We start from the raw sequence: 10,439 nt of genomic DNA, 5'->3' as shown, positions 1-10,439 counted from the left end.
CACATTCAACTTGTCTTTGCCTTTAAAAAGATTGGGATGCAGACTTCAATAAATCTCCCCTCTTTTCCTCCAATTTAGTAATGTTAGTTTTATTTATTATATATATATATATAAATAAATAAAACACTGGAGGAATACATTTGTAGCTTTACTTATATGAGAAAGAAGAAGGAAGTTTCTCCATAGCCCTCTATAAACAGGGTTGAGGAAAAGATGATGCACTCCTTGGATTGCCTGCCGGTGACCGAGTAACCAAACCCTGTCATATGTTGTTTTAGCTTTTCCAACGGGGAAGGTTTCGCGTGCTTGTTGCTTCGGGATCCTGTCTCATCCTGTTGTCCACCCACCATTGGAGGGGTTTGAAGCTTTCCACTCTTTGATCTAATGCCCCTAACTAAACGACAGAAAGGTTACACTAAGGAGATAATGGTCTCATTAAGCTTTTGGTTGGTGTTAACTGGCCTTCTTCATCTATTCAAAGAATGCTTTGATGTTGAGAGGTTGGGTTTTGTTTTCTCTTGCTAAAGGCTAATTGACGTGGACACATGCAAATGGAGGTTATAGAGAGATGATATTGTTCATCATGCAGTCTGAGAAAGATGATATGATTTAGCTTCCATGCAAAGTAGATCATATATCGGAATTACAACACTATTAACTACATTTTATCCTGCCAGAAGACAAGAGAGAGAGAGATGGGTTGATGTCCACATCACAGCATTTTTTTTGGGGGATGTCCAATTCCTTGACCTAATTAAAGTCAAGCTAATTAATCTCATCCTGATGGCCACATCACAGCGTTAAACTAATGTGATTATTAGAGCCCGCAAGTGGCTTCTTCTCCTTTTTGTTCGCAACGCATTCAGGAAGGTAGAAGAATGTGGATGAAGAAGATGGAGAGCGAAAGAAGCTTGCAAGTGCTCCAAAGCGAATTCTAGTGGAAGTAGATGTCACGTTGCCCTCCTGTTGAGTTGGGGGAGCCACCACCTCCCCGTTTCTTATCCCAACCTTTTTCAAACAAGAGGCCTTCTTGATCATTTTTCTTCTTGATGCTGATTAAGATGAGAGAGAGAGTGAGTAGTAGTAGATTGATGGTGATGCTCATGGTGTACGGATTCAGGAAGGAAAATGAACGTGCCACGCTTGTTCCTTTGGTAGCAGACATTGGCCAAGTTCATGTGGTTCCTGGAAACCCAGTGAGAAGGAGATGTCAGTCACTACCATGGACCCTGCGAAGAAGAGCATGAGACTAACATCCTGCACTAGGCTTCACTCCCTGCATGCTTACCACTTATCTATCTATATACGTAGGCAGACTCTGTGGTCGGTCATATCTGAGCCGAAGTCGAATGCTCTTTCTTTCTCTTTCGGAAACCCTAGTTTTGCTGGTATGGATATAACAAGCAGGCGCTTAAACCTAATCATGTAAGGTTTCTCTCTTTCTGTAGTTGACTAGTTGTACTCCACTGTCACAGAGACACACACCGATGCCTTGCTCTTCTTTTGAGCTAACAATTAGAGGCTTCAGAACACATTCTTGTGTAGGACTGGGCATCTGTACGCCTTTTTCCTTTTTCCACTTGTCACGTACGGCTGCACTCACACCACCTCGTTTCAGCCTGCTTGGATTTGTGGAAGAAGGCAGTGTTGGGAACCATCGATTGCATCCTTGACATCTCCATCTCTCCACCACCGAGCTTGACCTCAGTGCAGCATCATGATTCCTTGGGTCTTCACGTCCTAATTTTGATCACAACAATCTAATCTTTCTTTGTGACAGATATATGCGTGACATTGATTGCATCAACCAGTGATAAATAATTTTGGAGTTTTGAGTTCCCAGTTCTTGATTCTTGCAAGTGCATGCTCCGTGCAGATTCCTCAGCCTTTGCACCATTAGAAGAGAGACCTAATCATTCGTATCAACAAAAACATAAGCATGCACATATAGTTAACCTGATCATTCATATGATTTGAAGATTCAGAGAGAGAGAGAGAGAGAGAGAGAGAGAGAGAGGAATTTGATGGGGCTAACACCACCAAAATAATTGCCCACAAGCAAAGTGGCGATAACACGAGTTCTGCACACTTCGCTGTCCCCCATCCTCCATCTCCACCCCATCTCTGATCTCCACCACGACTATTTCCATTGCCCACAAGCTGACGTCACGCCACCGCGGCCGTGATCTTGCCTATAAACCCACAAGCCTCCAACGACACCCGAAGGGAACCCTCTCCTCTCCTCTAACGCTCCCCCCGCCATGCATGCCGCCATGGCTCAAGAAGGACCCGAGGTCTCGGTCGCAAGCTCGTCGACGGCCGCCCACAGCTGGTGGGAGGTCAACGCCAACCCCTTCTCTTGGAGAACCGTGACCCGGAACTTCCCGCCGCCGGACCGCCGCCCCGACCTGGCATCGACGTATGACGAAGCCGACATGTCCATCTCCAACGCCACCTCCTTCACTAACGCCTCCAGCCACTCCGCCCTCAGCATCGACTCATCGTCTGCTGATCTCTCGGGAGAGCCGGTGGAGAACCACCACATATGGAATCAAGTTCTACTGTAAGTCTGGTTGAAGATGTCGTGCATAATTGTTCTTTTTGACCATCTTCTTCTTTGAGCTTGGGATCAAAAGTTCCGCACCATGCACGGATGCAGAACTAAAGGTTAGATTTGGGTGTCTCAGAAACGTGGAAAATGCTGGAGAGGCCGCGCACAGTGGACAAGATGATGGAGGAAGCTTTGTTGAGGTGCTGAGTTCAAGGAGGGAGTTGCTCGAACCTGCATGCGATGACTCAAAGAGAAGCTACGCCAACTGGGAATCACATCCTTCCTCCTTCAACTGGTTGGAGAAGCATCTAAATCGCTACGACGGAAGCATCATGGAGCAGGAAGGAGCGACGAGCAACCTGTCAGATCTGGTCAGCAACTGGTCTATTGCTCCTCCCAATCCACATGCCGGTCCATGCGACGCCTATATCTGCCCTCCGATGGCTAACTACGTGGCCTCCGATGTCGTCAAGCATGAGATTCCAATATCACCATCATATCCGAGCCATGGAATTGTGGGGGAGAGCAGCACAAGCTATACTCCATCTTGCGATCAGGAAACCGGAGCTGCCACACCATTCTTTCCCAGGTCGCACAGTCCTGGTAGCACCAGATACCAGATGACCTTCTGCGGTGGAATGGCAGATGTTCCGTTGTCCTGCCATAGTAATTCACGAGCTTCAAAGCCTCATGCAAAGGGCTCAGATCTGTGTGATGGAAACAAGGAAGGATATGTATGTTCATCAGTAAGAACAAATATATGCTTTCCTTTCTCTTTCTCTTTCTCTCATGTTTACAGACACTGAACGATAAATCTTCTCGTTCACAACTTACTGCAGATGAGAGGAACTGGTAGGGGCAGCGGAACAACTGAAGGGAAGAATAAAAGGTCTGAAGACACTTCAGAGACAGTCCTCAAGAAGTCCAAGTACGACAGCTCGATGGTTTCATCTGATAAGGTAGCTGCCAGTAGCAAAAACCAATAGAGATGTCATCCCATGTTGTTTCTTCTTCTTCTTCTAACTTCAGTTAGGTGGAGGGATTAGGATCCCGGGAGAGATTTGTAGAACAGGGAGATAACAATAGTGTTGTTGGATCAGCCGCAGGTGCCCAAGGTAAAGGTTGCAGAAAAAATCAGTGCTCTCCAACAGCTTGTGTCACCATTTGGGAAGGTAAACAATTACACGAGAGTCTTTCACAGTCGCACATAAATGCATGTTGTCATCTCATCCCAAGTTCTTTGTGAATTTGTCAGACAGATCAAGCATCTGTGCTAATGGAAACTATCAAGTGCATCAGAAGTTTACAGGATCAAGTACAGGTAAACAAACACCACAAAACTCGTTAATGCTTACAACTTGCTGCCTCAGTTTTATTTGATTAGAGAGATGACTTAGTAGCCTCCCCAAAAGTAAAAGATTTAAGGGATGAAGATATTGGAAGATGTCAGTGGAGAAAACACTGAAGACTTACTCAACCTCGATATTATTAATCAGCAGTACCCCAATATCTACAGAGTTCATGCTACCATTTAGTCACTGTATAGAAAATTAGATCATCCCTGAAATGAGAATTAAAGATGCTGTTCGCTCTATGCATTCGACTGTGTAACTGATGAAAACGCTTGTCCGACTCATGCAGTTGCTAAGCGACCCGTACCTGAAGTCAAGTGCCAGTAAGGTACGCATAGCAGAGATAGTTGTTTACTCTTTCTTTACAGAGGCCAAGGTGCTACTACCTCATATTTCTATCTGCTCATTTCAGGATCACAATTCATGGGGAGAATTGCAGAGGAAGGACAAGGCCGAAGCAAAACATGATCTAAGGAGTAGAGGGCTTTGCTTGGTTCCTGTTTCTTCCATCCCTCAAGTCCACAGAGACAATATAAGACCAGATTACTGGATGCCAACATACAGAAGCTGTTTGTATAGATAAGCGCATGGAGAAGCTCTGCATTAACTCTGTGTTTAACTACAGGAGAAGAGGTTGCTGGTAAACCACCAATTCTGACAATAAATTGGGTAGGTTTTTGATGGCCGTAGAAGATTGAGAGATCTGTATCCTGTCAATCCAGTTTGCGACTATAATATGATGTGTACTTGCAGCATTCTTGCATTATGAACAAAATAAGCTTATCATGAGAATTCTTGTGGTAAGTTTGTGGAATTTGCAGACTTCATGCTCTCTGGAATTTCTATTTGCTGTAGGCCAACCTGATTCTGACATTGTATGGAACCCTCCATTCTCCCTCAGGAGGCATTTTAGGCTGCAAAAACTTTAAAAAATTACAAATATATTAAAATAAAATATCATAACTTTGGGTTGAATATATGCAACCTTTTCTTCTCAATATAAATACAGACAGAGAGAGATCACTAAACAGTTTAGTACTATTAAAGGTGCTTATTTACACTACTCCCAAACCCAAACAGATAGCAACAAGTGTTGGAAAAATAACAAGAGTGATTAAGGAATGACAGATCCAAAAAAAATCTAAACATGCAGAAGATTATAGCATTGAAATTGAAGATTTATATTCGCACGAGCCATGATCCAGTTTCCTTGATCTCTCTCTATCTACGGGGACTGGATTGCTTGGTTGAAGCACGGTCGCAAATATTAGCAAGAAGTGGTGTACGTACGGGAGAGCTGAATACAACAGAGAAAGAAGCAAGAAAGAGAACCAAAGAAAAAAAAGAATTGGATTCGTGGTTGCAATCGAAGGAACGAGATAGGGCTTGTCTGGTACGTACCTGCGTTTTAATGGGGGATATAAACAGAAATAACCTTTGTATATGAACAAATACTAGAAGACGAACCCATTTCCAAGACGGACTGCTTCGCGTCCGTTGCATAGTCTTGCCGGTGGCGACGAGCTGTTCTCCGGGACTGCGGCACTCCGCGTCACAAGAGGCGAGCTGGTCCTCCAAGCTCGCCTCAGCAGGGAAGCCTTGCTCCACGTCGGGCCTGAACACAGACCACATTGTGGAGAGAGAGAGAGAGAGAGAGAGAGAGAGAGAGAATGATAGATAAATCAATGACGATGATGATGATGATGATTATTATTATTAGATTATGAAGTATGTTACGAAGGATCTTCACAATTTATGGCATTAAAGCATATCATGATTTTGGATTTCAAATAAGACTCCTAATGCTTAATTCAAATGTATATATATATATTTATACAATTTCCACCAATCCTTGGTTCATAAACTCCTATAAACTTGATAATTTTTGGGATTAGTAGCACATTCAAGAAGTTGACTTATATATTAATTTTGAGCAACTTTATTTTCCCAGTACATTATCATGAATCCATTGAGCTAATTTAGCAGAACGAGCCGTATAGAAGCACGCAAAGAACACTGTCATCTAACCAAAACGCACATAGAGAACAAGCATCAAACAGTATGGGGTTGAAAGGATCAAAAACATCTAAATTTGCTCGGATCATTCAATTATTTTGAATATATCATTTGGATTGTCAGACAATAAGAATACTTGTTTGGGCAAAAACAGATCAACCACAGACAGCCCCAAGGCAATCATATGCTTGTAAGAATCGTAATGCCCATCAAAATTCATAAACTTTGCATTCCTTGGTCTCTGGGTTCGTCTGGCAGAAGTCTTCCAGAGGATCTCCACTTCCTTGTGCAGGAATGCCGGGCCACTTGCTCGCCACTAGATGTGCCAAATCAACAACCCGTTGGCTGCGCAAAAAAGATGGAAAAGAATCAGTGCGCTTCGAATCATAATCGATGAGAATGTTTTCCAGTGTCACTCGAGTTCTTTCCAACATTTCATCCATAATGCTCGAGTTTTTGCCTAATTCTAAGATATGGTTACGGCCAAACAGAAGTAGTGTCAAATGAGCTATTCCAAACAGCAATTTTAATTCTCACCTGTATCCCCATTCGTTGTCATACCAAGCGACCACCTTGACCATATCATCACCCATAACCATAGTCAGTGAGGAATCGATAGTGGAAGAGACGTCAGAGCATCGGAAGTCCACAGACACTAAAGGAACATCACACACTGCCAAGACACCCTTCAATGGTCCATTAGCAGCCTTCCTGAATGCATTGTTAACGTCTTCAGCTGTCATTCCTTTCTTCTCCACATTCACGACCAAGTCCACAACTGAGACATTGGGTGTTGGCACTCGGAGAGCAATCCCATTTAACTTTCCTTTCAGTTGAGGCAGCACCAGTGATACAGCTTTTGCTGCTCCGGTGCTCGTCGGGACGATGTTAAGTGCTGCAGCTCTTGCACGTCTCAAGTCACGGTGCGATGCATCCAACAACCTCTGTGGTGACAATAAAATATTAGCATGCATGTAATAGTATTCCACCCGATCGATCCGTGAATAAACAGTTAAGCTGTACAAATTCACACTTTCATGGAATGAACACTTTTGTTGCTATTACATGCAAAAGGTTTTATAACTTGTTATGCCATTAACTCTACGGTTGCAGTAGAAATAGTCTTGGAAATATTTAATGTCCCAAAGGAAATAGTGAAGATCGAGACTCTGTTCAAGCTGCTAAAAGGACCCATGGTAGAACACCTAACAAGAAACTTAAGCTCCACTGGGTTAAACAAAAGAACTCTGCATCTGCATCGATCTTGAATTCAGGAGAAACTGACAATAGGTGAAGAGAAGAGCATAATAGCTCGAGAGGGTGAGTATCAACAAGAAAACAAAAATGGATACTGGCCAAGGACTAGAGGGAGGCAACAGATTACATGAAGCATGCAACAAAAACGATGACAAAAGTTGTAAGAATGGAAGACTGTAAATTGTGGTTCACATGATGACTACTGCATTTGTCATATAACATTACCAAGGAACAAGTTGAGTTTTGAGTCATGTCATACCAAATTTCATTTATCTTCTGTCTGTTATCATAAGCCAAGTTTTCTCCTTAAGAATTCAAAAGCCTAACCAGGTAGCTTGGTATCATTCATATATGTTGCTTTGTTTCATCTTTCTGATCTTAATTTTTTCCTACATAAACATACATTTTTAATTCAGAATCTTGAGATGATCTAGTCATGAGAAAAGATATATTCTGAAGCATCCAAGTTGAGCAAGCCATGAAATTTATCTAGTAATATGTTACTAGATTTTAGTATCCGGATTTTGCATAAATGATTGATTTCTGTTGATTATATATGTATAAAGAAAGCAAACCTGGTCGCCCGTGTAAGAATGAGTTGTTGTCATGGTTCCCTTCACAATGCCTTCAAAAAATGCAAAAACAAGAAATTACAAGTATTATTATATTGCGCTTATATCTTCTTTGTTAATGAAGATAACCAGAAAGACGGTTTCAAAGCAAACACAAGCAATGGTTACCAAACTCTTCATCCATGACCTTCACAAAAGGAGCTAGGCAATTTGTCGTGCAAGATGCATTGCTGTAAGTAGGAAAATAACCGATAAAATTCATGCATGATATATATGGAGGAATTATGAAAGAAAAATTTATTGTGTTTGTTAGGAACAGCAAGAGAGCAGAACAGACCGCATACCTTACTATATTTGACACCTCATGGGTATAGTCGCCTTCATTTACACCAACCACATATGTTGGGATATCAGCTCCTTTCGCTGGTGCCGTGATGATAACCTTCTTAGCACCGGCCTGTATATGTTTTCCAGCTCCTGGGCCATCAACAAAGACTCCTGTCCCCTGTTCTGGTGAACTAACAAGTTAATAACCTTGGAATCTCTAGAAAAAATGTATTGCAACAATAAAACTCTGAAAAATATACCTCGATAACAATGTCTATTCCTAGTGCAGCCCATGGCAACTGCAGAGGGTCACGATTGGAGACGACCTTGATAGGCTTTCCGTCTACACTGATTGTTTCATTGTCTACAATCTTCACATCAGCTTTAAAGGTCCCAAGAATGGAGTCATATTTGAGAAGATGCGATGCCTGCATGAAAAGATCATGTAACATACTCTTATTAACCATTAATATAGTATAAATAACTATGTTGCTGCAGACTTTAGATCAGTAATAATGAGACATTACAGTACAGGAAAAGACGATGAGACATGTCGTACATTCTTAACACCACCGCTGTCATTGACAACCACGACTTCGAGTGGGGAGTCATTTCGGCCGTGCCAGCAGCGGAGGAAGTTCCGACCAATCCTTCCAAAGCCATTGATTGCAACTTTCAGCTTTGCAACGGTCTCTCCCTTGACGAGAACAGCTCTAGCGGTCTGAAGCAATTTACAACCAAGGTTATGAGCATCATTTGACACGGTCATGCATGCAAAGGAAGCAATATCGTGGTTCCATGTAATAACAGGTTCCAATTTTCCTTCTCTTTTTCCGCAAATGATTTACAGAAACTAACTTATTCCTGGAAAACATAAAAGAAACAAACGATTTCTTAAGAACCACAAAGAAAAAACAATTCCTTAAAAAGCACAAAGAAACAAATTGAAAAACATAATCACAGGACATTAACTAATCTCAGTAGATTCATAATTCTATATTTTAGGATCTCATGGATGATGATCACAGGACATTAACTAATCGCAAAATTTGAGTTACATGTTTATACTGATCAGACAACATTGGTTTATTTAGGCCTATAAACCCTAATTTGAACAAATCAAAATACTTTTGGATAGCCTGTTGCAAAAGGAAAAAGTGAAAAAAACTCCAAATAATTTCCATTCTATTGGTTTTTCAGGTAAAGTGGAACTAAGCATAAGGTAAGGATTTCAAGAAATCATTTTGGTAATTACAAGTATCAAATCAATGACATGCATCAATTATTTTCAGGATCAAATGAACAAGTCAATAAATTCTTTGTATACGACAGAATTATTTGCACAACTATATAGAGCAAGACTAAAAATTTTCCCTTTTTAAAATAGTAAGAACACAGCAGCTAAGCCTCGTCAAATGACACACCTCGGTAGACAACTGGGCAGCTAACACATCAGTAAAGGATGCATCTCTGCCGTTTGTTGCAAAGGTGACGCATGCGCTTGATCTCAAACCCGAGAATTCAGCAACCTCTAGCCTCTACATACATGAACTTAAATTTAACACAAGATAATTCCGAGGAAACTGGTACTACTACCACTGCTGCTGCTAGTAATAGTGAAAAATAGAGAGAGACCTTGCTAAAGCATGAGGTGGGGTGAGAATGGGCGGCCTTGGAGTGGAACCAGGTGTTGGATGGAATCCTTGAGGAGGCAAGAGCTGCATGGCTGGCCATTGCTGCAACTAAAGAGCAGAAGGATTCTTAATGACAAACTAATACATGTCCAGTGCCTTAACGAGTCATCGGCATCACTCATTTTCTGTGTGGTCTCCAAAGTGAAGTGTGGTTGGGCAGCGTATGTGTGGCTCCAAAAGGCACTCTGTTGGAGATACGGAGTTCATGTCTGAGATCAATTCTCGAGCGAGGAACCACACATTTCTCAGCCTTCATTTCCGTGGTAGCCGAGCTCATGTCCATGCCGTTGACACCACCAGCACACCTCTTATCGACCGGATCTTGCCCTTCAATGTCAAGGGCCCAGCTTCGGAGGAGTAACGGCCCATCTGACCAAAACAGGGTCGAACAGATTCGAAGGGGGTGGTGGGTTGGGGGTTTGCATCTCTTGTAAACGTGACCCTTTGTCGCAGAGTCGGAGGAGTGGGACAACGGTGGTGAGCAAGGCGCGGGGGTGGGGGCGGTGTGGCCTCTGGATCGCATGGCCGCAGAGGGGAAGGGGGAAGAATCTGGGCGTGGGCGCTGTGGTAGCCGATGGAAATTTCTAGGGCTTTATTATTGCGAAGGCCAAAGCCCACACAGGTGAAGGCCATTGTGCTGCAATTGGCCCGCCTTGAAGCCCATTTGTTT

General features: G+C 42.6%; 2 protein-coding genes across 5 annotated transcripts; one reads left to right on the top strand and one right to left on the bottom strand.

Annotated features, from left to right (window-relative positions):
• Positions 1-2,127: 2,127 nt before the first annotated feature.
• LOC135626184 (transcription factor bHLH111-like) lies at positions 2,128-4,717 on the top strand. Of its 4 annotated transcripts, none has more exons than XM_065131308.1 (7): positions 2,128-2,563; positions 2,688-3,297; positions 3,391-3,510; positions 3,585-3,723; positions 3,807-3,872; positions 4,193-4,231; positions 4,316-4,454. In XM_065131308.1, the coding sequence occupies exons 1-6, from the start codon at positions 2,262-2,264 to the stop codon at positions 4,228-4,230; spliced, it is 1,275 nt and encodes a 424-aa protein (XP_064987380.1). In that variant the 5' UTR covers positions 2,128-2,261; the 3' UTR covers position 4,231; positions 4,316-4,454. The 4 variants fall into 4 exon arrangements, 3 of the variants coding, with proteins under 3 accessions (XP_064987380.1, XP_064987378.1, XP_064987379.1); XR_010492292.1 differs by having other exon boundaries at positions 2,132-2,563; positions 3,652-3,723; positions 3,811-3,872; positions 4,316-4,413; XM_065131306.1 differs by having other exon boundaries at positions 2,145-2,563; positions 3,652-3,723; positions 4,316-4,717.
• Positions 4,718-5,970: 1,253 nt separating this feature from the next.
• Positions 5,971-10,263, bottom strand: LOC135626172 (glyceraldehyde-3-phosphate dehydrogenase B, chloroplastic). Its single transcript, XM_065131283.1, has 9 exons — positions 9,711-10,263; positions 9,500-9,613; positions 8,635-8,796; positions 8,336-8,503; positions 8,093-8,253; positions 7,917-7,978; positions 7,752-7,801; positions 6,457-6,863; positions 5,971-6,264 (listed from the first exon to the last, which is right to left on the bottom strand). The coding sequence occupies exons 1-9, from the start codon at positions 9,807-9,809 to the stop codon at positions 6,129-6,131; spliced, it is 1,359 nt and encodes a 452-aa protein (XP_064987355.1). The 5' UTR covers positions 9,810-10,263; the 3' UTR covers positions 5,971-6,128.
• Between the last annotated feature and the right edge of the window lie 176 nt (positions 10,264-10,439).

The sequence above is a fragment of the Musa acuminata genome, chromosome BXJ2-11 (assembly GCF_036884655.1).
Source record: "Musa acuminata AAA Group cultivar baxijiao chromosome BXJ2-11, Cavendish_Baxijiao_AAA, whole genome shotgun sequence".
NCBI classification, from domain to species: Eukaryota; Viridiplantae; Streptophyta; class Magnoliopsida; order Zingiberales; family Musaceae; genus Musa; species Musa acuminata.
Note: the sequence above shows the minus strand (reverse complement) of the source record. Positions and strands in the feature narration are given on the sequence as shown.